Source organism: Mugil cephalus, chromosome 17 (genome assembly GCF_022458985.1).
Source record: "Mugil cephalus isolate CIBA_MC_2020 chromosome 17, CIBA_Mcephalus_1.1, whole genome shotgun sequence".
In the NCBI taxonomy this organism is placed as follows: domain Eukaryota; kingdom Metazoa; phylum Chordata; class Actinopteri; order Mugiliformes; family Mugilidae; genus Mugil; species Mugil cephalus.
Window position 1 is genome coordinate 19,845,276 of NC_061786.1, and position 26,901 is coordinate 19,872,176.

The window sequence follows — 26,901 nt, forward strand, 5'->3', positions numbered from 1 at the left end:
ATGACCGTAGGAATAAATACTATTAGTTGACAAGGTAGGCAGCTAGGATGAGCTAACTGCTAATATAAATAGCTGGGAGGCTAAGAAGCTAGGAAGAGATACTATTAGTTGGGAAGGGAGAAAGTAGGAAAAGCTGTTAGCTGCAAGGGTAGGAAGCTAGGAGGTGCTACTATCAAGTGTGGGAGGATGGGGGGCTAGAAAGCTAGGAAGAGCTACTTCTAGCTATGAGGCTAGGGATCTAGGTTGATCTACTGTTAGATGTGAGAGTAGGAAGGTAGGAGGAGCTACTGTTAGTCGGGGGGAGCAAAATTTGCATGTGGGAAAGAATTAAGAAGCATGTAAGGATCCGAATACTGTAAGGAGTCATAAAAGGAAAATATTAGACTGTCGAATCACCGTCTCCTTTCAGTGCGTCTTTACTTTGGCCTGTTTACAGCAGCAGAGACACTAACGTCATTTCCTCCCTACAGATATCGAGTGTCGTCTGACTGTACATCCTTTCATTTAGTCTCAAATCAAAATGACTTCAGGCGTCATCACCTCGACTTTCTTTATTCTCTGGGCTGCAGGTAAAGTTAATATCCATCAACATATTCTGGCTTTTCAATCAAAATATGTCTGTTTAACATTTTCTTCATTTCATCCAGACTGATAAAACAATTTAACAAATACATTTATCATGTTTTCTCCTCTCTGTGTTCCAGGTGTTTCTGAGTCTGTACTGATCGACCAGTGGCCTCGCTACATCTCCGCCGCTGCCAACAGTGGTGTAGAAATGCACTGTTACCAGAACGAAACAGATCATCAAAACATGTACTGGTACAAACAACAGAAAGGAAAAGCTCTGGAGCTCGTTGTGTATCTGGTAGTTGGCAGTCCTACCTATGAAGAAGGATTCAAATCAGGATATAAGGCAGAGACAGAAGGACTGAAGAAGTCGTCCCTGACAATCTCTAGCGTTCAGAGGAAAGACGAGGCTGTTTATCTGTGTGCTGCTAGTTTACACGGTGCTGTGGCAGACCCCACCACTGTGACAAAAACATCCTTTATTGTTCTGACACCTGACTGACACATAATAATATTCAAAGGAAGAAACAAAACCACAGTGAGGAGAAGATATCGATGCTAGGAAGCACCATTTATTTATAGAGGCTAGAAATTTAGGAAGAGCTACTATTAACTACGAGATTTGGAAGCTAGGAAGAGCCACTATTAACTAAGAGGCTATGAAACTAAGAAGATTCATTAGCTGGGAAGTTAGGATGCTAGGTAAGGCTACTATTAACTGGGGGGCTATAAAGCTAGTGAGAGTTACTAGAAGTAGCTACTTTTAGCTGTAACTGAAAATATTATTAGCTGGGAGGCTAGGTCAATAAGAGTAGCTACCGCTATGTTGGAGACTAGGAAGCCTAATCTCATTATCTAAATAGCTTATCTACATAGCTGGGAGGCTAGGAAGCTAGGAAGAGCCACTATTAGCTAGGGTGAGCAGACGTCCTCTTTTTGAGACTTAAGAATGTGTCAAACTCAAAACTTTGAAACGATTTCAAACTTGTCCAAGATTTTGTTGTACTAGTGTCTGAAGATTGTTTACGTCGAATTTGCATTTCTCTGTAGGTTCCTCTTATTTACAAACTCAAATATGGTCACCTTATATTAGATCGGTACAAAATAAGCTAGGAAGAGCTACTATTAGCTGGGAGGTTAGAAATAGTGAAACAGCTGTGAGGGTAGGAAGGTAGGAGGTGCTACTGTTACCTGGGAGGAGTTGAATTTACATGTGGGAAAGAATTAAGCAGCATGTAAGGATCCGAATACTGTAAGGAGTCATAAAAAGAAAATATTAGACTGTCGAATCACCGTCTCCTTTCAGGACGTCTTTACTTTGGCCTGTTTACAGCAACAGAGACACTAACGTCATTTCCTCCCTACAGATATCGAGTGTCGTCTGACTGTACATCCTTTCATTTAGTCTCAATCAAAATGACTTCAGGCGTCATCACCTCGACTTTCTTTATTCTCTGGGTTGCAGGTAAAGTTAATATCCATCAACATATTCTGGCTTTTCAATCAAAATATGTCTGTTTAACATTTTCTTCATTTCATCCAGACTGATAAAACAAGTTAACAAATACATTTATCATGTTTTCTCCTCTCTGTGTTCCAGGTGTTTCTGAGTCTGTACTGATCGACCAGTGGCCTCGCTACATCTCCGCCGCTGCCAACAGTGGTGTAGAAATGTACTGTTACCAGAACGAAACAGATCATCAAAACATGTACTGGTACAAACAACAGAAAGGAAAAGCTCTGGAGCTCGTTGTGTATCTGGTAGTTGGCAGTCCTACCTATGAAGAAGGATTCAAATCAGGATATAAGGCAGAGACGGTACAAGTGAAGAAGTCGTCCCTGACAATCTCTAGCGTTCAGAGGAAAGACGAGGCTGTTTATCTGTGTGCTGCTAGTTTACACGGTGCTGTGGCAGATCCCACCACTGTGACAAAAACATCCTTTATTGTTCTGACACCTGACTGACACATAATAATATTCAAAGGAAGAAACAAAACCACACTGAGGAGGAGATATCGACGGATTAAACTATACACGTTGTTTAACTTCTGTTGAGAGAAGGAAATGATTTGAAAAGGTAATAAACGGCTTAAATGAAATAAATAAATTAAATAATAAATAAGTAGTAAATGAATGAATTTACCAAAACATGCTGCGTTTGTGATTTCCCAACAATCAAACATTTGCATATGACTGTCCTAAACAGATCAAACCAATAGGTGGAGACAAAACACAGTGCAGCGCAGCAACTCCCTCCCTCTACACCTTGAACTTCATTTTTCTTCCGACAACATTTTTGGCATCAGTGCTCGACAATGTCTTCACGAGTGCAGACCTGCGTTTTTCTCTTCGCCTTGTTCTCATGTAAGATCTTTATTTTCATACTGTACTTGCTCAACGATCATTTTTTAACACAAATCCTGCACTAATTGACTGCTGCTGTTTTTTTCTCCACAGGTCAGGTGGGCGCTGTGACATTTCAACAATCTCCTCCTCAGATAGTGAAGGAGAACAGCGAGGTCCACATTAACTGCAGCCACGATGACACTAACCTCGTTTTAATGCTCTGGTATCAGCAAACAAGGGGCAGCACGTCCATGACCCTCATTGGCTACGGGTACCAGGGCTCCCCGAACTACGAGGGCACATTTAAGGAGCAGTTTGAGATGACGAGAGAAAGCGCAGTAAAAGGAGCTCTGGTTATAGGCAGAGCGAACCCGTCACACTCAGCTGTGTATTTCTGCGCGGCGAGCACACAGTGGCGTGGTTTAATGCCACTCCCACACGAAAACCTCTCCTCATGCTCCTCTCAATGACATGAATACATTTACACTTTTCTTCTTTTTGCAGGTTCTCACTGGAGCAGCAGCACGGACCTGGAAGATGTCTCCAACTCTGATCGGATGTCTCCTCATCTTGTTTCCATGTATTGTTATTAAGTCCGATACAATAGATTCAAATTTATGATTACAAAATGTACTGAACTCCAAAAACTGATTTTTACATGTGTTTCTTACCCACAGATCAAGTTAAGAGTACGACCTTTCAACAGTCTCATCCAACGATAGTCAACCCCAAGGACAGGGTGGAATTTAGTTGCAGCCACGACAACAGTGATCTGAGCGTTATGCTCTGGTACCAGCAGAAAGGGGGCGGTCAGATCAACCTGATCGGATACAGCTACTTTCCCAGCGATCCAGTTTATGAGAATGAGTTCCAGGCTCGGTTTCAGATGACGAGGAACGACATCCAAACGGGAGGTCTGATTATTCAAAGCGCGTCTCAGTCAGACTCAGCTGTGTATTTCTGTGCTGGCAGTACACAGTGATGTGGTCTAATGAGACCCCGTCACCAAAAACCTCACGCACATCGGGTAAACTGCCTCAGTGTGAGAAAAACACTTTCAACATTCATCTCAGTTAAGACACAGGCAGAAGGGGTTAAATAGTTTTCTTAATCTGATGCACACGTGCTTTCAGGGTTCTTGGTCCATTAATCTGTTTTTGTTTTTTTGTTTTTTTTTTAATTGTGGGTCAAATGTTTTGTCATATTATTGTTATATATTATATATAATGATGGCAAACCCCATCTCCTTAATACAAAAACTCAGAGCCAACCAACATTCATCACATTTACATCAGAGCTAGAACTCGCCCCTCCCACCTCCTTATCTGATGTCTCTACCAGCCTGTACTGTTGACTTCACCTCTGCAAACTTTACTCATTAGCAGCTGATTCTCCATCACTCAGTGTCAGTCAGATCTCAAAAAATCTAATCCAACAAATCAGCTTTTTATTTATGGACTTTTGAGTTTATTTAGAAACAGACAAAATGATCTATTTTCTGTTTTTCCTTTTTTTCTGTTTCCTGTCAGGTAATAACACGAATTAATATGATTTGCTTCTTAGAACAAAGAAATCGTTTGATTTTAAATCACATTTTTATTATTCTTTCTCCAGGTGTGTGTCTGGGTGTTGAGGTCCATCAGTCTCCCTCCGAGTTCATCGTAAAACCTGGCGATAACGTGCAGATTTACTGCACCCATGATAAAACAGACTACACACTGATGCTCTGGTACCAGCGGTCGCCTGGAGACACAGCTATGAAGCTCATTGGATATTTGAATTACAACACTGCACAAAAGGAAGACCAGTTCACAGATAATTTCAACATCATTGGAGACTTGAGGGGAGATGCAAAGAAGAACGGCTCTCTAAGTATCAGAGCTGCAGGATCTGATCTCAGTGCAGTTTATTACTGTGCAGCTAGCTATGCACACTGATGGGAAACCCTATCTCCTTAATACAAAAACTCAGAGCCAACCAACATTCATTACATTTACATCAGAGCTAGAACTCGCCCCTCCCACCTCCTTATCTGATGTCTCTACCAGCCTGTACTGTTGACTTCACCGTTCCAAACTTTACTCATTAGCAGCTGATTCTCCATCACTCAGTGTCAGTCAGATCTCAAAATAATCCCCCAAATTCTATGGACTTTTGAGTTTATTTAGAAACAGACAAAATGGTTTATTTTCTCTTTTTCTGTTTCCTGTCAGGTAATAACACAAATTAATATGATTTGCTCCTGAGAACATAGAAATCGTTTGATTTTAAATCAAATTTTTATTATTCTTTCTCCAGGTGTGTGTCTGGGTGTTGAGGTCCATCAGTCTCCCTCCGAGTTCATCGTAAAACCTGGCGATAACGTGCAGATTTACTGCACCCATGATAAAACAGACTACAGGGTGATTCTCTGGTACCAGCGGTCGCCTGGAGACACAGCTATGAAGCTCATTGGATATTTGAGCTACGACACTCCACAAAAAGAAGACCAGTTCAAAGATAATTTCAACATCACTGGAAACTTGGGTGGAAATGCAAAGAAGAATGGCTCTCTAAGTATCAGAGCTGCAGGATCCCAGCAGAGTGCAGTTTACTACTGTGCAGCTAGCAAAGCACATTGACATAAAGTCCCTGTGGAACGTGACAAAAACTCACAACACACATTTTTATCATCTGTGGGTTTATTCAGACAGGCCCCCAGGCACCTGCTCCTGTGGCTTGATGTAGTCATAGCAGAATTCACAAATCTAACTTCGTTTTTTATCATGTTGTTTCAGTCCACTTCCACCCTACTTTAATATTATTATTATTACTATTATTAATGTTATTGTTTAACCCCTGAGTGACTCAGGAGGACAAAAATGTCTTCTGCATAAATCTCTGAAACCACTTTACAAAACTACCAAACATGGAAGTATTTACAGATTAGTAAAAGTCACAGATGGTTTTTTAGTGATTTTCTAAAAATACTGTCTTGATTACATTAAAATCTTCTACCCTTTTGTGATCTAAGCCGACTTAAATGTTCCATTGACTCCCATTTAACTACATTTCATAATCTCTCAGCCATGAAACAATACAATCATTCATTCTGCCACGTTAAGTTTTCTTGCCTGTCATTCTAAAGTGGTTTGAGAGGATGGGGTGAGGTCCTGTATATTTTGTGTGACGTGCTGATGCTGGTTCCTGTAAGCACGCTGAGTCCAGGTGAGTTTTGTTATGTTATGCCTGATCGGTGTATACGCTGCAGGGGATTAAAGCTGGGCTTTTCTTGTTATGTTGATGTTCTACTACAGTAAATTTTAGAGCACTCATTCAAAACCTGCTGCATTTTCCTCATTTTCTCACAAAACGTTGCAAACCTTCTATGGCTACTACTTCATATGTCAGTATAGATATCAGAAGCCACTCCTCCTCCTATCTATACCACTTCAGTTTCCTCCTGAAACCATTCAGTTGGGTGGGAAACCACTAAGAGAACAGACCGTCATGACTTACTCCATTCCCAGTTCTGTACTTTTCTCGGATCTCTTTGCAATAATTAGACTTTTTGTTTGCTGTTTCCTCACAGGTAACACCTGCTTCACTGTGTGTTTATTTTCACATTTTAAATCATTAATCTGCCCGACTCTGCTCTCAGCAGGTATCGCTCTGGGGGTTCAGATCCATCAGTCGCCTTCTTCTCTCATAAAGAAGGAAGGCGATGAAGTTCAGCTAATCTGTACCCACGACCAAAGTGACTACAGAGTGATGCTCTGGTACCAGCGATCACCCGGAGACACGGCTCTGAAGCTCATCGGCTTCGGCTACACGCAGTTCAAAGACGACAGCGTGGAGGAGCCTTTCAGAAAACATTTCAAACTGGCTGGAGATCTGAGCGGAAACAGAAAAAATGGTTCACTTTACATAAAAGACCTGAACGTCCTTGAACACACGGCAACGTATCTCTGTGCTGCTAGTGAGCCACAGTACGACAAACACCCATCTGCTCCTGACAAAAACCTCCTCCCCTCTCCACTCTGAAAGTGCATCATCCCCCAGTGAGCTCTGTGGTCTGACTGACTGGCTCCCAACTCATAACTCGTTTGTTCTTAATAAACCCTTTACAATCAGCAGCATGACACTCAGCGTAAGCCGAGCATGCAATTGTGATCCTACTCTGGAAGAATCTGGAAAAAAAAAAGATCAAAAATAAAGTTTAAAAGTCATTTGTTGAGGTGGTTAGAATTTTATTCTCCAAAGATAAGACTTTATTTATCAACCGAGGAAAATATTAAAAAATAATAATAATAATAATAATAATAATAAAATAAGGTACAACAAGAGAAACTATGTATATGTTAAAGGCACATAAGCTAGTATTAATCAAAGGTAAGAAAGAAATAAAACATCTGTTTAAACATGTTATTCTTTCAATACTTTATGTGCAAACTGTAACTTAAATAAATAAAATAAAATGAGGGGAGATAATTTTTTTTTTAGGTAATGATTTTATGAATAAATGTTTAGTGTGTTCTCTGCAGTCAGTGTGTTGAATTATCCTTATATCTCTTTTTTTGCAGTATTGAAAGTGGTACATTTATAAGTATTTTCCTTTCTGTCTTTTATTATCGTCTTCGTGTGTGACTGCGTAAAATGTGCATACACAGTCATGTAAGTGACATGATATGGAAATTAACAACAACAACAATAATAATAATAATAAAGAAAAGTGTTTCATTTTTGATAACCTTTCTGCTGTGTTGGAGTATGACGTTGGCACTGGTTGAAATACTTCCTTCATATTGTTAGAAATACGCTGAAAATATTTCTGTAAATCAACCAATCAATAAAAGTTTTAACACTTGGATTAAAAACTACAAATGAGTTCATTCTAAACAAAGCTCTGCTTTTTCTACCTCACTTCCTGTCTCTCCTCCTGATTCACAAAGTACTGCAGCGACTCCAGTTGGTTCGCGACATTCACCATGAAGCCGTCTCATCTCATCATCTGTACCATCACCGTGTCCTGGATCAAAGGTATCGATAAACTCTTCCTCTTTTAAGATGAATAAACATTCTTTACTTATACTCACTTTTTATTTTCTACATCTCTTTACAGGCGTTTACCTCAATAAACAAGATCAAGTGTTTCAGTCTCCACGTGAACTCGTGACCAAACCGAACAGCGAAGTTAAACTCACATTGAAACATACCATCCAGTCCTATGACACCATTTTCTGGTACCAGCGCTCACCAGGAGACACTGCACTGAAGCTCATCGGCTACGTGAATTATAAAAATCCTAAGGTTGAGCCGTCGTTTCAAGGCCACTTCAACGTGAGTGGAGACGGACAGAAGGAGGCTTATCTTCACATCCTGAAGCCGAATCACTCTAAAGACACGGGAGAATATTTTGGAGCAGCTAGTATGCACAGTGATGAAGACAGCGACTCTTCCTTACAAAAACCTTCAGAATGATCCAGCAGATAACAGCAACCAGACAGGAAACCACCAGCATCATGCAGCATAATCTGAGAAGTCTGAAAATAATGAATACATTTGATACAATACACCAAAACAATATATATGCAAATACTAACATACACTAACCGAAAAGTAGAAATACCAATTATCCACCTGAACCCTCATCCTCATCCTTTTTTGATAGATTCTGATGATTTTTTTCCTTCCTAAGTAACTTTATGTTTGTTGTTTCGCTGTCTTTCGGAATCATATGTAATATGTATTTGGTACGACTAGTTTTGGAACTCTGTACAAGCCTGTAAAAGCTTCATTCCCACCTTGCACAGATTTGTCACATAATTTGTGCTAAACCAATAAACTAAACTAAACTTTAAAGGCTGGAGCCTTCGCTTGTTGTGCCCATCCTTCTTACAAAAACACAGTTTTGTCAACTACGTTTCATAAGAAAGGAACAAAGATTGACATAACCAGACAAACATGCTCACAATATTTTCAAAAGGTTCATGAATATTATTTTTAAATATATTTTTAAATCTGTGAAGTTTATTACACAATTTCATTTCTGTTTCTAAGTTGTTACATAAATGTACACCTTTTACTTTTATAAATATCTGTTTTGCATTGGTTCTTCTTTTTGTTTTTGTCTTCTCGACATTCTCTATTGAAGTACATTATCGTTTACTTTGTGCATAAATTGCAGTTTTAAAGTCGACCAGATCGATCGATCTAAGGACCTGTGAATTTATGAATGATAATTTTGTATGTGCGTGATAATCTGCTCTTTTAATTATTCTTATTTCTGTCTTTTGTCATGTAGAAACTGAATTGTATTGTATTGATTATAAGTATGTAGGAGTTGCTTCAGGAATAAACTTTTATCTTCTTGGTCATATGCTGCTATAAGCGCTATGGGACAAAACATCAAAGAAATGATCTGATTGTTAACAGGTGTATAGTGGAAAGACATTCAAGCTTTACATAAACATAAACATCCAGCCCCCAAATTAATGTGTTTCATTTTCATGCAAGAATAAATAAAGTACATTTGGAAAATGAGGAAGAAGTTCAGAACTAAATTACATATTTTAGAGGCTTGAGAGAGGAGGTGAAAGAGATAATAATTTTAAATTTACAACGTCTTTCATTCTCCACAGCAGCAGATAAACTCTACGTGTTTTACAGTCAGAAATGAAAGTGTCTGCTCTGTGTGAACAGCAGAGAGCAGTGATAACACACCGACAAGACGATAGTTGTGTAAGCTCCTCCCAGATCAGTATAAATGGGAACATTTCATACCAATGTGTTTCTATTAGCAGCCATAGAGCTCTACTGCTATACAAGAATTTCATACACTGGGTAAATGTGTGTTAAAATGTTTGTAATTTGGTCGTTTTCTCTGGCTTTGCTTGCAGGTAAGAGCTGTAAGATGTATGTTCATTCTTATGAGCTTTCTGTCTACTCATTCAGTTTTTCTTTTTGTCATCTAGACACCGTTTTATCACTTGTGATCCAGCAATCACCCGAAAACCTTCTGATAGAGCCTAAACAGGAGGCCCGTCTTGACTGTTACCACGGAGATAACAACTACCCCTACATGCTTTGGTACCGGTACAAGTCCACAGCAAGAGACCAGCGCGCCATGGACCTGATAGGACTGCTTCACTACGAAAAGCAAAATCTTGAGAAGGACTTTGAAAATCTTGTCAACATAACTGGCCACTCAAAGGGCAAAGCTCAGCTCATAATCTACAACATAGAACCAACAGACACTGCAGAGTATTTCTGTGCAGCTAGTTAACACGGTGCTTCAACACCCCCGGCTCCTTTACAAAAAGCCGGTGGCCCATCACATCAAACGTGCACCTGCACCAAACCAAAGCTGCCTGATAAAGAAGTTGTGACTATAAAGTCTGTAGTCACACAATCTCCCCTTCTAGGAAGAGCTAATGTTATCTGGGAGGCTAGGAAACCAGGAAGTTAGGGAGAGCTGCTGTTGGCTGGGAAGGTAGGAAGCAAGGAAGAGCTACTATTAACTGGGAGGCAATGACCGTAGGAATAAATACTATTAGTTGACAAGGTAGGCAGCTAGGATGAGCTAACTGCTAATATAAATAGCTGGGAGGCTAAGAAGCTAGGAAGAGATACTATTAGTTGGGAAGGGAGAAAGCTAGGAAAAGCTGTTAGCTGCAAGGGTAGGAAGCTAGGAGGTGCTACTATCAAGTGTGGGAGGATGGGGGGCTAGAAAGCTAGGAAGAGCTACTTCTAGCTATGAGGCTAGGGATCTAGGTTGATCTACTGTTAGATGTGAGAGTAGGAAGGTAGGAGGAGCTACTGTTAGTCGGGGGGAGCAAAATTTGCATGTGGGAAAGAATTAAGAAGCATGTAAGGATCTGATACTGTAAGGAGTCATAAAAAGAAAATATTAGACTGTCGAATCACCGTCTCCTTTCAGTACGTCTTTACTTTGGCCTGTTTACAGCAGCAGAGACACTAACGTCATTTCCTCCCTACAGATATCGAGTGTCGTCTGACTGTACATCCTTTCATTTAGTCTCAAATCAAAATGACTTCAGGCGTCATCACCTCAACTTTCTTTATTCTCTGGGTTGCAGGTAAAGTTAATATCCATCAACACATTCTGGCTTTTCAATCAAATTATGTCTGTTTAACATTTTCTTCATTTCATCCAGACTGATAAAACAATTTAACAAATATATTTATCATGTTTTCTCCTCTCTGTGTTCCAGGTGTTTCTGAGTCTGTACTGATCGACCAGTGGCCTCGCTACATCTCCGTCGCTCCCAACACTGGTGTAGAAATGCACTGTTACCAGAACGAAACAGATCATCAATACATGTACTGGTACAAACAACAGAAAGGAAAAGCTCTGGAGCTCATTGTGTATCTGGTAGCTGGTGGTCCTACCTACGAAGAAGGATTCAAATCAGGATATAAGGCAGAGACGGTAGAAGTGAAGAAGTCGTCCCTGACAATCTCTAGCGTTCAGAGGAAAGACGAGGCTGTTTATCTGTGTGCTGCTAGTTTACACGGTGCTGTGGCAGATCCCACCACTGTGACAAAAACATCCTTTATTGTTCTGACACCTGACTGACACATAATAATATTCAAAGGAAGAAACAAAACCACACTGAGGAGGAGATATCGATGCTAGGAAGCACCATTTATTCATAGAGGCTAGAAAGGTAGGAAGAGCCACTATTAACTAAGAGGCTATGAAACTAAGAAGATCCATTAGCTGGGAAGTTAGGATGCTAGGTGAGACTACTATTAACTGGGGGGCTATAAAGCTAGTGAGAGTTACTAGAAATAGCTACTTTTAGCTGTAACTGAAAATATCATTAGCTGGGAGGCTAGGCCAATAAGAGTAGCTACCGCTATGTTGGAGACTAGGAAGCCTAATCTAATTATCTAAAGAGCTAATCTACATAACTGGGAGACTAGGAAGCCTAATCTACATAACTGGGAGGCTAGGAAGTTAGGAAGAGCGACTATTAGCTAGGGTGAGCAGACGTCCTCTTTTTGAGACTTAAGAATGTGTCAAACTCAAAACTTTGAAACGATTTTAAACTTGTCCAAGATTTTGTTGTACTAGTGTCTCAAGCTTGTTTACGTCGAATTTGCATTTCTCTGTAGGGTCCTTTTATTTACAAACTCAAATACGGTCACATTATATTAGATCGGTACAAAATAAGCTAGGATGAGCTACTATTAGCTGGGAGGGGAGGAAACCAAGAGAAGCCAATAGCTTGGAGGCAATGAAATGTGGATGAGCTACTATTAGCTTGAAGGTTAGAAATAGTGAAATAGATGTGAGGGTAGGAAGCTAGGAGGTGCTACTGTTACCTGGGAGGAGTTGAATTTACATGTGGGAAAGAATTAAGCAGCATGTAAGGATCCGAATACTGTAAGGAGTCATAAAAAGAAAATATTAGACTGTCGAATCCCCGTCTCCTTTCAGGACGTCTTTACTTTGGCCTGTTTACAGCAGCAGAGACACTAACGTCATTTCCTCCCTACAGATATCGAGTGTCGTCTGACTGTACATCCTTTCATTTAGTCTCAAATCAAAATGACTTCAGGCGTCATCACCTCGACTTTCTTTATTCTCTGGGTTGCAGGTAAAGTTAATATCCATCAACACATTCTGGCTTTTCAATCAAATTATATCTGTTTAACATTTTCTTCATTTCATCCAGACTGATAAAACAATTTAACAAATACATTTATCATGTTTTCTCCTCTCTGTGTTCCAGGTGTTTCTGAGTCTGTACTGATCGACCAGTGGCCTCGCTACATCTCCGCCGCTCCCAACACTGGTGTAGAAATGTACTGTTACCAGAACGAAACAGATCATCAATACATGTACTGGTACAAACAACAGAAAGGAAAAGCTCTGGAGCTCGTTGTGTCTCTGGTAGCTGGCGGTCCAACCTACGAAGACGGATTCAAATCAGGATATAAGGCAGAGACGGTACAAGTGAAGAAGTCGTCCCTGACAATCTCTAGCGTTCAGAGGAAAGACGAGGCTGTTTATCTGTGTGCTGCTAGTTTACACGGTGCTGTGGCAGATCCCACCACTGTGACAAAAACATCCTTTATTGTTCTGACACCTGACTCGCATGTAATGATATTCAAAGGAAGAAATAAAACCACAGTGAGGAGAAGATATCGATGCTAGGAAGCACCATTTATTTATAGAGGCTAGAAAGGTAGGAAGAGCTACAATTAACTACGAGATTTGGAAGCTAGGAAGATCCATTAGCTGGGAAGTTAGGATGCTAGGTGAGGCTACTATTAACTGGGGGGCTATAAAGCTAGTGAGAGTTACTAGAAGTAGCTACTTTTAGCTGTAACTGAAAATATCATTAGCTGGAAGGCTAGGCCAATAAGAGTAGCTACCGCTATGTTGGAGACTAGGAAGCCTAATCTAATTATCTAAATAGCTAATCTACATAACTGGGAGGCTAGGAAGCCTAATCTACATAACTGGGAGGCTAGGAAGTTAGGAAGAGCGACTATTAGCTAGGTTGAGCAGACGTCCTCTTTTTGAGACCTAAGAATGTGTCAACTTTAAAACTTTGAAAAAATTTCACCTTATATTAGATCGGTACAAAATAAGCTAGGATGAGCTATTAGCTTAGAGGTTAGAAAGAGTGAAGTAGCTGTGAGGGTAGGAAGGTAGGAGGAGCTACTGTTAGTCGGGAGGAGCAATATTTGCATGTGGGAAAGAATTAAGCTGTGTGTAAGGATCCAAATACTGTAAGGAGTCATAAAAAGAAAATATTAGACTGTCGAATCACCGTCTCCTTTCAGGACGTCTTTACTTTGGCCTGTTTACAGCAACAGAGACACTAACGTCATTTCCTCCCTACAGATATCGAGTGTCGTCTGACTGTACATCCTTTCATTTAGTCTCAAATCAAAATGACTTCAGGCGTCATCACCTCGACTTTCTTTATTCTCTGGGTTGCAGGTAAAGTTAATATCCATCAACACATTCTGGCTTTTCAATCAAAATATGTCTGTTTAACATTTTCTTCATTTCATCCAGACTGATAAAACAATTTAACAAATATATTTATCATGTTTTCTCCTCTCTGTGTTCCAGGTGTTTCTGAGTCTGTACTGATCGACCAGTGGCCTCGCTACATCTCCGTCGCTCCCAACACTGGTGTAGAAATGTACTGTTACCAGAACGAAACAAATCATCAATACATGTACTGGTACAAACAACAGAAAGGAAAAGCTCTGGAGCTTGTTGTGTCTCTGGCAGTTGGCAGTCCAACCTATGAAGAAGGATTCAAATCAGGATATAAGGCAGAGACGGTACAAGTGAAGAAGTCGTCCCTGACAATCTCTAGCGTTCAGAGGAAAGACGAGGCTGTTTATCTGTGTGCTGCTAGTTTACACGGTGCTGTGGCAGACCCCACCACTGTGACAAAAACATCCTTTATTGTTCTGACACCTGACTCGCATGTAATGATATTCAAAGGAAGAAATAAAACCACAGTGAGGAGAAGATATCGATGCTAGGAAGCACCATTTATTTATAGAGGCTAGAAAGGTAGGAAGAGCTACTATTAACTAAGAGGCTATGAAACTAAGAAGATCCATTAGCTGGGAAGTTAGGATGCTAGGTGAGGCTACTATTAACTGGGGGGCTATAAAGCTAGTGAGAGTTACTAGAAATAGCTACTTTTAGCTGTAACTGAAAATATCATTAGCTGGAAGGCTAGGCCAATAAGAGTAGCTACCGCTATGTTGGAGACTAGGAAGCCTAATCTAATTATCTAAATAGCTAATCTACATAACTGGGAGGCTAGGAAGCTAGGAAGAGCGACTATTAGCTAGGATGAGCAGACGTCCTCTTTTTGAGACTTAAGAATGTGTCAAACTCAAAACTTTGAAACGATTTCAAACTTGTCCAAGATTTTGTTGTATTAGTGTCTCAAGCTTGATTACGTCGAATTTGCATTTCTCTGTAGGGTCCTTTTATTTACAAACTCAAATATGGTCACCTTATATTAGATCGGTACAAAATAAGCTAGGAAGAGCTACTATTAGCTGGGAGGGGAGGAAACCAAGAGAAGCCAATAGCTTGGAGGCAATGAAATGTGGATGAGCTATTAGCTTGGAGGTTAGAAATAGTGAAGTAGCTGTGAGGGTAGGAAGGTAGGAGGAGCTACTGTTACCTGGGAGGAGTTGAATTTACATGTGGGAAAGAATTAAGAAGCATGTAAGGATCCGAATACTGTAAGGAGTCATAAAAAGAAAATATTAGACTGTAGAATCACCGTCTCCTTTCAGGACGTCTTTACTTTGGCCTGTTTACAGCAGCAGAGACACTAACGTCATTTCCTCCCTACAGATATCGAGTGTTGTCTGACTGTACATCCTTTCATTTAGTCTCAAATCAAAATGACTTCAGGCGTCATCACCTCGACTTTCTTTATTCTCTGGGTTGCAGGTAAAGTTAATATCCATCAACACATTCTGACTTTCCAATCAAATTATGTCTGTTTAATATTTTCTTCATTTCATCCAGACTGATAAAACAATTTAACAAATACATTTATCATGTTTTCTCCTCTCTGTGTTCCAGGTGTTTCTGAGTCTGTACTGATCGACCAGTGGCCTCGCTACATCTCCGCCGCTCCCAACACTGGTGTAGAAATGCACTGTTACCAGAACGAAACAGATCATCAATACATGTACTGGTACAAACAACAGAAAGGAAAAGCTCTGGAGCTCGTTGTGTATCTGGTAGCTGGTGGTCCTACCTACGAAGACAGATTCAAATCAGGATATAAGGCAGAGACGGTACAAGTGAAGAAGTCGTCCCTGACAATCTCTAGCGTTCAGAGGAAAGACGAGGCTGTTTATCTGTGTGCTGCTAGTTTACACAGTGCTGTGGCAGACCCCACCACTGTGACAAAAACATCCTTTATTGTTCTGACACCTGACTGACACATAATAATATTCAAAGGAAGAAACAAAACCACACTGAGGAGGAGATATCGACGGATTAAACTATACACGTTGTTTAACTTCTGTTGAGAGAAGGAAATTATTTGAAAAGGTAATGAACAGCTTAAATGAAATAAATAAATTAAATAATAAATAAAGTAGTAAATGAATGAATTTACCAAAACATGCTGCGTTTGTGATTTCCCAACAATCAAACATTTGCATATGACTGTCCTAAACAGATCAAACCAATAGGTGGAGACAAAACACAGTGCAGCGCAGCAACGCCCTCCCTCTACACCTTGAACTTCTTTTTTCTTCCGACAACATTTTTGGCATCAGTGCTCGACAATGTCTTCACGAGTGCAGACCTGTGTTTTTCTCTTCGCCTTGTTCTCATGTAAGATCTTTATTTTCATACTGTACTTGCTCAACGATCATTTTTTAACACAAATCCTGCACTAATTGACTGCTGCTGTTTTTTTCTCCACAGGTCAGGTGGGCGCTGTGACATTTCAACAATCTCCTCCTCAGATAGTGAAGGAGAACAGCGAGGTCCACATTAACTGCAGCCACGATGACACTAACCTCATTGTAATGCTCTGGTATCAGCAAACAAGGGGCAGCACGTCCATGACCCTCATTGGGTACGGGTACCAGGGCTCCCCGAACTACGAGGGCACATTTAAGGAGCAGTTTGAGATGACGAGAGAAAGCGCAATAAAAGGAGCTCTGGTTATAGGCAGAGCGAACCCGTCACACTCAGCTGTGTATTTCTGCGCAGCGAGCACACAGTGGCGTGGTTTAATGCCACTCCCACACGAAAACCTCTCCTCATGCTCCTCTCAATGACATGGATACATCTACACTTTTCTTCTTTTTGCAGGTTCTCACTGGAGCGGCAGCACAGACCTGGAAGATGTCTCCAACTCTGATCGGATGTCTCCTCATCTTGTTTCCATGTATTGTTATTAAGTCCAATACAACAGATTCAAATTTATGATTACAAAATGTACTGAACTCCATTAACTGACTTTAACATTAACTTTAAATGTGTTTCTTACCCACAGATCAAGTTAAGAGTACGACGTTTCAAAAGTCTCATCCAAAGATAGTCAACCCCAAGGACAAGGTGGAATTTAGTTGCAGCCATGACAACAGTGATCTGAGCGTTATGCTCTGGTACCGGCAGAAAGGGGGCGGTCAGATCAACCTGATCGGATACAGCTACTTTCCCAGCGATCCAGTTTATGAGAATGAGTTCCAGGCTCGGTTTCAGATGACGAGGAACAACATCCAAACGGGAGGTCTGATTATTCAAAGCGCGTCTCAGTCAGACTCAGCTGTGTATTTCTGTGCTGGCAGTACACAGTGATGTGGTCTAATGAGACCCCGTCACCAAAAACCTCACGCACATCGGGTAAACTGCCTCATTGTGAGAAAAACACTTTCAACATTCATCTCAGTTAAGACACAGGCAGAAGGGGTTAAATCGTTTTCTTAATCTGATGCGTACGTGCTTTCAGGGTTCTTGGTCCATTAATCTGTTTTGTTTTTTTTTGTTTTTAATTGTGGGTCAAATGTTTTGTCATATTATTGTTATATATTATTTATAATTTTGTTGTTTTAAAGTCTTCTCTGTCTGCCTTGGGACTACGGCTGAAAATGAGCATTTGTGCTAAGTCTGCCGCATTTACACTGATGACTGATGCATCAATGTTGATTAATGTGCATTGTCCCAATTCAGTGAACTGATAATAATCACATAGTGTGCCATCATTGTGCTCTTATTATGAGCTAAACAGTTTTTAATCATTTCATAATTTCAATTATTTAATTTACTTTTATGTTGTTATTAGTTAATTTATTTATTTATCCTTTAATATTCCGCTGGGTCGTAGCAGCAGTAGTTTTTTTGAACCAATCAGAGCTCTGTACACATGCTTGAGTAAATGCTGCATGTCATGTTATTAGAAAGCTAATTTTCTCCTGATTTCATTGATAAAAGTCATTATAGGATTCAATCAACCCAAAAACTTCGTATTTGTTTTTAACCGTGTGCCAACTTTGATTTCTCAGGAACAACACCACTTAGAGTGATTCTGACTTCTTGTCCTAAAGAGGAGTTTCCTCACAAAAAGGCTGGAATGATAAGAGGTCTTACACCTATTTTTCTTTTTACTACAGGATTCAAGAGTTATGTTTTTTTTTTTATGTGTACCTGAGCTACTGTGACCAAGTAATCTCCCTTGTGGATCGATAAAGTCTAAAGTGTCTTATTTCCTTTCATGCTAATCAAAAAATTAAGCAAACGCTCAAGTGCTGCACCTTCCAGCACTCGAAAACTGTTTTGGTTCCTATAGATAGTCTCCTGTTGTTCATATAACATGAGCCGGGTTTACATGGAGACTTTTTTCTCATTTCGATTGAAGGTTTCAGATCAACTGTTTACATGTGAGCCGTTCTATTCAGATCTGATGTTAACATGTACCACTACATTTAGCCATTTTACAGACGTGTGACAAACACAGATCTAGAAGATGAAGGTCTCTCTTCTAATCCCCATGAAGTTTGTTTCTAAGGTGCTTCCTGCTGGACTGAAGGGGAGGAGAAGGCAAACAGAAGCCTGAGATGTTTGCCCCCTTCAAAGACCAGAAACTTCTATGTGCTCTGTTTAGATGCCGTCATATTTAGGAAACGTCACAGACCGAACGGAGCCTGACTTAGTTCAGATTTTCATGACTTTGGATCAGTTTGAGAAAAGGAATATTCTACATCTGTTTGGGCCTGTTAATTTAGACTGAGCTGTTTATATGGAGCATATTTATTCTTATAAACCAAGTCTAATCGGAATATGGCTGCCTTCTGAGAGGGGAGGACCCGCCCCAAATGTTTTATATAAAACATTTTATTTTATATAAATGTGTCTACTGGCCACTAATCCTGCAAAGAAGAATATAATATAAAGTATTATAGTATAGTATATAGTATAGTATTAAACGTGTAATGGGGGTAATGGGAAGATAACAGAGGATAAGAAAGCAACATAAGAACAAAATGAACTGATTAAATAACAGAAATGCATTAAATCTTCACATTAAAGCTGCAGAAATCAGAATATTTGCTTCATATACGACTTAAACTTTAAAATATTGCTTCTGCTGATTGAGTCATTACTTTAGAGTTAATCATGAATCATGTCAAATGCAGTTTTATTTATTTTTCAATTGAATGTCAGAAGGATTCATTTGTAGTTGTATTAAATTTACATTAATATTAATATATTAAACATATTTGTGTCACAACAGCTTCTTCCTATAAATTCATTATCTTTTATTCTTATGATTAATTATCAGAGTTATAAGTCTACGTTTAAGGTAATCATCCTAATCACAGTGTAAATGCTGCTTTGAGTGTTTTCACTCTGACTAAAATACAATTTAAAAGGGAAATTATTAAAGTAGTGGAAGTTTACAACTAAGACAGAAACCTTCATATTTCATAGTCTTGTTTATAATTAGCACCTCATGTTTCTCTGAGGTCATCAGGTGATCATGTGACCTCATGTTTCTCTGAGGTCATCAGGTGATCATGTGACCTCATGTTTCCTTGACTTTGTGAACAGACTGCGTTCCCCATCATTCTCCTGAACGCAGCTCATCATGCTTGTCCTCTATCTGTCGCTCCTCCTACACACAGGTCGGTGCTGTGCTGTGTATTAACTGAATGAATGAGTGAGTTTCCATCATATACACGCTCTGGTTTTTCCATTTTTGCATTTTAAACCTTCATATCCCACAGGTCTCTGCATTGTAGTTCTTCAGACTGGAGATAAAATATCTCACGCTGGTGACCCCCTGACGCTGGAGTGCAGTCTGGGTGCAGGGTTCAGCATGAGCAGCCAAACCATGTACTGGTACCGTCAGAAACGCTCCGGAGCGCCGATAGAGTTTCTCATCAAAGAGTACGAGAAGACCGAGGGACACTTCCAGTCAACCATCAGAACGGGCGACAACTACTTCTCTCTTGAAGTTGCTAAGCTGACGGTGAATGACAGCAGCACCTACTACTGCGCTGCCAGTCACAGTGATACACACGGACCAGGCTGTCATACAAATATCAAGACAGATGGAAAGACAGGCGGGCAGGAAGGAGCTGTGGCTTCTTTCTTTCTTATATGACAGAGAACAAGCTGTTCCCAGACAGCAGGTAGTTAAGTAATAACAGTTTTAATGCTCTGATCTCACACCTTCTCCAGACGACCTTTAACCTCAGCTGAGCCAAATGCAGTCACATGTCTTCTCACCAATAGGAAACATTCATCCATTCACTTAACTCCGTCCGGATTTAACTTTAGCACCTAAAATTCTAGAAAATGAAACAGAACTCGTACAAATGCTGCATCTCAACATCAACTAGTGATGTGAAATATCGATACCTCCGATACCAGGTCTGTATGCTCTAAAACAGATTCTCAAATCAAAATATCGATACTTTAGATACTTCTTACTACTACTTAACAAACCTTGTGAAACACCTCAGGTTGAACCACAACACAGAACACGAGGCGTTTATGATGAGAAGGACAGAAGAGGAGAGAACAGGGTCAGAAATAAGATGCAAGTTTTCATCTTATAGTAGTTCTTAATAGTTAAACAATTTATTTTAACGGTTTTATCATTTTACTTACGTATGATTGTTTCTCAGTTTGGTTTTTCTGTTGTTGTATTATCTCGGCTATATAGTAAATGAGGCCACTACCTCAATATACTTCAGAGTTTAAGATAAATAAATAAATTACTCTGACGTCTTGTATTCTTTGTGACGCAATGATTTGAAATGCACTACTTATTTTTAAGATTAATTGATTCATTGATTCATTCATTCAATTTAGAATCACCAGTTAACCTAACAAGCACAGTGTGAGGAAGCTGATGTGAGAGAAACAAAACAGAACAAGTCCACTTGAGGTTTTGTCTTTGTGATTGAAAAGCTTCCCAAACTATGCCCACAATTAGGATAAAAATGCAGCGACTGTTATATCAATGTTTGCAGAAAGTCCTTTTTTACTACAGAAACCAGACGGAACTAATGGGAAACTGAGCTGAACAAAAGTAAAGTGCTGCGGTGGTTTACAGTTTATCAACCTCCTTTCAGCCAGAGGCCGTTTGAATGATGGTGAAAAGTCTTGAAGAAAACTGGTCCTAGGCATTAAAATAAGTACTGAAAAAGAAAACATGCATGATGAGAGCTCATTAAAGATCCCAGAGCTGCCTCTGCGCAGCTCCATGACGCTTCTGCGCCACAGAGCTGATGTGTTGAGATAAACGAGCAGGTGGTAACACGGTTAGTGTTCATACTCTCATACGACTTGATTAGCCTGTAACAGAGTCTCATCTGAGTCACTCTGGGCTCAGGTCCACATCTTCTCCTATCATTTAATTCTGTGTAGCCAGATTTGATTGAAACTATGTCAACTTCATGAGGTTAGCATACACTGACCTCTACAGGGTTCATGTGGGATTACACTTTGATTAAAAGTAAGGTCAATATAAGTGTTGCTATTGCCAAGCTTTATCTTTTTCCATTTCCTCACGCTGTCAACATCAGTCCGTCCTCAGTTACTGCGTTACTACTTTCATCTAATGATGAATGCTCCACCTCTCCATGGTCAAAGTCTTCATCAGAGGTCTCCTTCCACCACCTTCCAAATTACTCTACTTCCCTGCAGGGGCCCTATTCCACACAATGACCCTGCATGTTTGAGTTTCCTCAATAAATGCACTAACGTTATCTCTCCGTGTTGAAACCTAGTTTACTGACAATATCAATTAAAGGACAGAGACATAAATGACACATACAATGTCAATGCATGTCAATTACTAAAGCTGAGCCTTTAATTAGCTATTATTTAATAAACCAAAAAAAAAAAGTGTCTGTTCGTAGAAATATAGAATCAATAAACTGGACAGATAAACAAAATCAAAGCAGATATTTAAAGGATGTTTCAGGAGCAGGTTGAAACACGTTTTGGTTTGTCCACTTGGGGGCAGAACGAGCTGTGAACTTAAAGTGACATATAGCATCTACCCTGCATACACACAACATTAGCATGCATTTAGGCGCTGCCTTTAGAGTTTTATGAAGAGCGTGATGACTTTAAAGCTGGAGCCATAAAACTAAAACAGTGACGATAAAGAGGTAAAAATGTTTCTTGTGCCCCCATCACTATGACTGACTCCCTTCACTTTATACCAAGTCAGGTCTAAGTTGAATATTTAACCAGTGTAGCTTTAGCTTTCTCCAGACTTAAGATACATTTCAACTTTCAATGGTGAAATTCTTTAATAGTTAAATAAAATAAATTAGTTTGAAACATTTAAAGGATCAACTATGTGTCTGTTTCGGGTGTCAGTCTCCATCTGGTGCTCTGCAAATGTTTCGTCTCCTCCCTGACGTCTGATTGGATGAAGAGGTGTGTGACCAGCAGACGTGTCACATCCTCTTGAGTCTCTCCAGCCAAACACAAAACAAACCCCATCTTCCTCTTCCTCTCATCTTCTTTTCTTAGCTGCCACAGAAATAGCAGCAGTCAGGTCGGAGGCCGTTCCTCCATCACCCAGCCCGACCTGAACAGCTGCTCCCACAGACAGAGAGACAGAGATGGAGGCCGAGATACGGGGGAGCCGGGTGGGGGAGGGAAGGAGCGCGCAACGAAACAGGCACGAGGTTTTTGTGTGATGCTTTTTCATCGTGGGGACAGGGGGCCACGGTGATACAATCCAATAGAGCCGCCGTACAAAAACCTCCTCCCGTTCACTTCCATTGTGTAGAAGGCCGCATGCAGCTCGGGACGCTTTTTACAGCAGAAAATGAATGATGTGAAGGTGTGTAGGACGGTGGGACACTTTGACGGACAAAAGTGGATCAAGACAAAGGTTTTTATCTGGAAAAAAAGCTTTTAAAAAACTTCTACTTGACATGAGGAGCGTTTGGATTCTTCTTCAAGTCGCACTGACACAAACTAAAGTAGCTGAGACATGAAGTTCACCCTGTGAGTTTAAACGTTCTTCATTCTCTGGATTCATTCACCTCATCTGAACAGAACAATGATGGAGAGTTTTGGGACTTTTTGGTAGAGGAGGCTTTCAGCGTGACACTGGAAGTGAAGCTCACTTTGGAAAAGGAACAAAACTCACTGTTCTGGGTAAGTAGGAGCTCTCACAACTTCACTTCACTGTGTTAGACTGGAAACGATGGAAACGTTGGTAGAAAAGTGAGAGAAAAATCTTTAGTGGTGTGAAAATACAAGTATTGAGCTGAAGTCAGAGCACTGTGAACTACTACGATCCAGCTTACTTCGGCCAAGGAACCAGACTGACAGTTTTAGGTAAATATTACACTTTAATGCTGTGTTTGTATTAATGCTACACTGGTTTAAGTCTCAGTAGTGACAGTAAAGAGTTTCTAGAGATAATTGTGATAATTGTTCATGATCAGTATGTTTCCACTGTGACCAACAACTATCCTGCTTACTGTGGAAAAGGAACCAAACTGACTGTTCTAGGTAAATATTATTATATAATTACTACATTTTGACTTTGGTTAAAAGCTCACAAATCAGTTCGCTGCCTTAGACTTGAAGTGATGGAGATGTTGGTGTGAAAGTGAAGGGCAAACCTTCGGATCCTAATTAGCTGAAATATTGAGCTGAAGTCAAAGCACTGTGACCTACGGCGAGCCGGCTTACTTCGGCCCAGGAACCAAACTGACGGTTTTAGGTAAATATTTTACGTTAATGCAGCGTTTTCTTTCAGTAACAATATAAATTCAGTCAGAGAAGGAGTTTCATGCTCAGTATCTTTTCACTGTGAGCTTCACTGATCCTGCTTATTTTGGTCAAGGCACCAAACTGACAGTTTTAGGTAAGTTTTCTCTTTGATTGTGTTAATTTGGATCATTTAGAGCGTTACAGCAGTAGACTTTAACAGGTGTAATGTTGGTAACGCAGAAGTTTCATGCTTGGTATTTTTTCACTGTGACAATGTTAACGAAGCTTAATTTGGAAAAGGAACCAAACTGACTGTTTTGGGTAAGTGTATTTTAAGTATTAAAAAAAAAAGTGGAATGACGTTTGTAACTGCAGTAAAGCCTCAGGTATCAGAACATATCTTGGTGTTCAGTTTAAGTTCAGGTCGGTACTTTTTGACATGACGCTGAAGCACTGTGCCAATTATGAAGCTTATTTCGGTCAGGGGACAAAACTGACTGTTCTTGGTGAGTATGAGCTCAAAATGTATTCCGTTTAATTCACACGTTAAAAAATAAGTTAGGAGAAAGGTTCGGGGTGGAATTCGGTAACCGCTCTAGGTAAGATAAGAAAAAAGAAGCTGGAATAATTTCCAGGTGGTACAGATAAAGAGGCAGCAGGAAGAGGTTTTGTCACAGTTGAAAGTCTCTGTGCTCCTATAACGAAGCTTACTTCGGAGCTGGAACTAAACTCACCGTTTTAGGTAAGAAAACCTGCAATAATCTAATCTCGTTGTCTCTCAGCATCTCATTTGTATTATGAGATTAAAAGTGACACTTGGAAAAGAAAATAAATAATATATATTCCATGAGACAGCGAGGCATAAATAAAAACTCCATGAAAAGCTGGAACTAAACTCACCGTTTTAGGTAAGACAGTGAAAACTATTCAGTCCTTTATACATGAAATGATCCGCAGGAGGATTCAGTGGAAAGTTATTCATTTTATAACTGCTCTGTAATTTTAAACGGACACGAATCCACAGTTTAATATCTTAAAGAACAGATTTAATGTGCATGATGTACTAAAAAGAGAGCACACGGGCGGCATGCAGCAGTCAGGGCTGGAAGCTTGAGTAGATTTTTCTGCAGCCGTGTATCAGTGTGACCAGCTATGAACCTGCTTACTTTGGCAGCGGCACCAAACTGACTGTGTTAGGTAAGAAAAAAAAAATTACATGCAATAAATGTTTGATGTATGAGCAACAATTTGGCTAAATTTGCATAGTTATTGTTTATAATGTTTTTATGCAGAGATTACTGTAGAAGAAAACTCTGTAAAATCTGTTTCAATTGGTTGAATGTATCTATTAATGCCTTGTCTTGGGGCTGTGAATACTGTGCAGAAGGTAAAAAGCAGTAAATAAGTCGTGGATGAAGTAGCAGGTTGTCAAAGTATAGTGAGTTTTTTACATGCGAGTCTGCAGTGTGCTGACACTTATCCTGCTTATTTTGGAGAAGGAACGAGGCTAACGGTTCTTGGTAAGAGACGAAAGAAAAAAAAACTGTGTGTACAGCTGTAATGATCATGAAGCTTTAATGTTGTGTCTTAATCCTCACACTGAGATGTGTATTATCTAGTTTCATCATGGCTTTCTTGTGTGTTTTTGTCCTTGCAGAACCAGGCCGTAATATCACCCGTCCAGAAGTAAAAATACTCGGCCCGTCACCAAAGGAATGCAAAAATAAGACCCTGGTTTGTGTCGCCTCTGGCTTCTACCCGGACCACGTCACTGTGTCTTGGGAGATGAATGGGGACACCAGCAACCTAAGTGTGGCAACGGACAACAATGCTCAGAGGGACAAAGACAGAGGGACCTACAGAATCACCAGCAGACTGACGCTCAAAAACACAGACTGGGGAAACCCAGACAATATATTCAACTGCACTGTCAGCTTCTTCGATGGAAAAGCAACCAGCATTTATTATAAATCAATTGAGGGTGTTAAAGGTGCATCTTTTTAAAAATAAATAGTGGATCTATTATTATATAAAAAAAATAATAACTTCTTCATCTAATCTGTTTTATTCTTTTATCAGGTAAACAACAAGGGCCCATAACAAGAAGTAAATACACGATTTATACAATTCAAGTCTTAACTGCACCAAATAGCCAGCTCCATATATCACACTGAACGTCTCCTCTTTCTCCAGAGAGGTTCCTGAGGGTCTCTCAGTCCGGCAAACTCTGCTACGGGGTCCTCATCTTCAAGAGCTTCGTCTACGGAGCCTTCGTCGCGTTCTTCGTGTGGAAGCTCCAGGTTTGTGATGAGATCTCGTACATTTACCCAACATAAGCAGGTGTAAGTGTGTTTACACGGCGCTAAGTCTCTTTTCTCTTGTGTTGCAGAAATCTGCAGGAAAACAGGACTGAGAGCTGAGCTGAGGTCTTAGAACGAATCTTCAGGGAGATGGAGGATTCTGTAAATAATGTGTTTTGCAGCAGCTTTGCATTCAATCATATATAAATGAGCCAACAAAATCCTGCTAAGGTCAGAGGAGCAGTTCAGTTCTAGGTATAATATTAAACTTTCTAATGAAATGTAGTTTCATTTTTCTTGCATCTGTTTTTTTCTTTTAACCATTTCCAGTTACTGTTACGCTTAATTTTCTTCTCAATAAACGTTAGTCAGAGGATCAGTGTCTCATCGTGTCTTCCTACACCCAACATCACTTCTTCCAGAGCCTATTTTTAGAAGCTCATTTATCTGCCTCTTTTCTGAGAAGTCAGTTTCTTTTCTCTCCCACTTTGTGTTGAAATATCTCAGCAAGGGGAAACTTCCCATGCTGCTTCATTTAAGTTGTAACATTTTCCAGTAAACACACTTGAAGGTGACATATCCTTTCTCGATTAACTAAAACTGATAAACTATATGGATGAACTGGATCCTCACGCTAATAAAGGGTGCTAATCAGCACTGGGTCACGTTTTCTCACTTTAGCACAAATAAGAAAATCTGCATTTGTTCGTATTTATTGTGTGTATGAAACAATAGCAGCAGGAAAGTAAATGTGAGAGCGAGAATCTATCAGAGTGTGACAGGAAATGAGCGTTGTCATCTGTGAACAGAAGAAGGTCAAAGCTGTCGTTGCTGAGGAAGATGAAGCCGCTCGGAGGCAGAGGATGTGGTCGCAGAGCAGCCTGCAGAATCGCTCTCTGCGCAGAGAAAAACGACCGAGGTGAAACCTTCCGCTTCACCGCAACCTCCGGCTCAGAGAGTCGC

General features: G+C 40.1%; 1 protein-coding gene, 1 long non-coding RNA gene and 5 gene segments (V, D, J or C); all 7 read left to right on the forward strand.

Annotated features, from left to right (window-relative positions):
• Positions 1-1,982: 1,982 nt before the first annotated feature.
• On the forward strand, positions 1,983-2,995 carry LOC125023367. The gene is made up of 3 exons (XR_007114585.1): positions 1,983-2,032; positions 2,168-2,644; positions 2,774-2,995. It is a non-coding gene; the product is annotated as an uncharacterized LOC125023367 (long non-coding RNA).
• Positions 2,996-3,380: 385 nt separating this feature from the next.
• Positions 3,381-4,464, forward strand: LOC125023356. The segment is given in 2 exon segments: positions 3,381-3,493; positions 3,591-4,464. Coding segments are annotated over 2 exon segments (414 nt in total).
• Positions 4,465-4,850: 386 nt separating this feature from the next.
• LOC125023360 lies at positions 4,851-5,608 on the forward strand. The segment is given in 2 exon segments: positions 4,851-5,126; positions 5,212-5,608. Coding segments are annotated over 2 exon segments (357 nt in total).
• Positions 5,609-6,315: 707 nt separating this feature from the next.
• Positions 6,316-6,941, forward strand: LOC125023354. The segment is given in 2 exon segments: positions 6,316-6,484; positions 6,557-6,941. Coding segments are annotated over 2 exon segments (462 nt in total).
• A 2,760-nt stretch (positions 6,942-9,701) lies between these two features.
• On the forward strand, positions 9,702-10,600 carry LOC125023359. The segment is given in 2 exon segments: positions 9,702-9,791; positions 9,867-10,600. Coding segments are annotated over 2 exon segments (363 nt in total).
• Positions 10,601-10,830: 230 nt separating this feature from the next.
• On the forward strand, positions 10,831-26,314 carry LOC125023363 (M1-specific T cell receptor beta chain-like). The gene is made up of 8 exons (XM_047610574.1): positions 10,831-10,991; positions 11,127-11,429; positions 12,077-12,080; positions 24,789-24,835; positions 25,296-25,628; positions 25,718-25,744; positions 25,832-25,938; positions 26,028-26,314. The coding sequence occupies exons 1-8, from the start codon at positions 10,943-10,945 to the stop codon at positions 26,049-26,051; spliced, it is 894 nt and encodes a 297-aa protein (XP_047466530.1). The 5' UTR covers positions 10,831-10,942; the 3' UTR covers positions 26,052-26,314.
• Positions 15,296-15,941, forward strand: LOC125023357. The segment is given in 2 exon segments: positions 15,296-15,367; positions 15,503-15,941. Coding segments are annotated over 2 exon segments (414 nt in total).
• Positions 26,315-26,901: the final 587 nt, after the last annotated feature.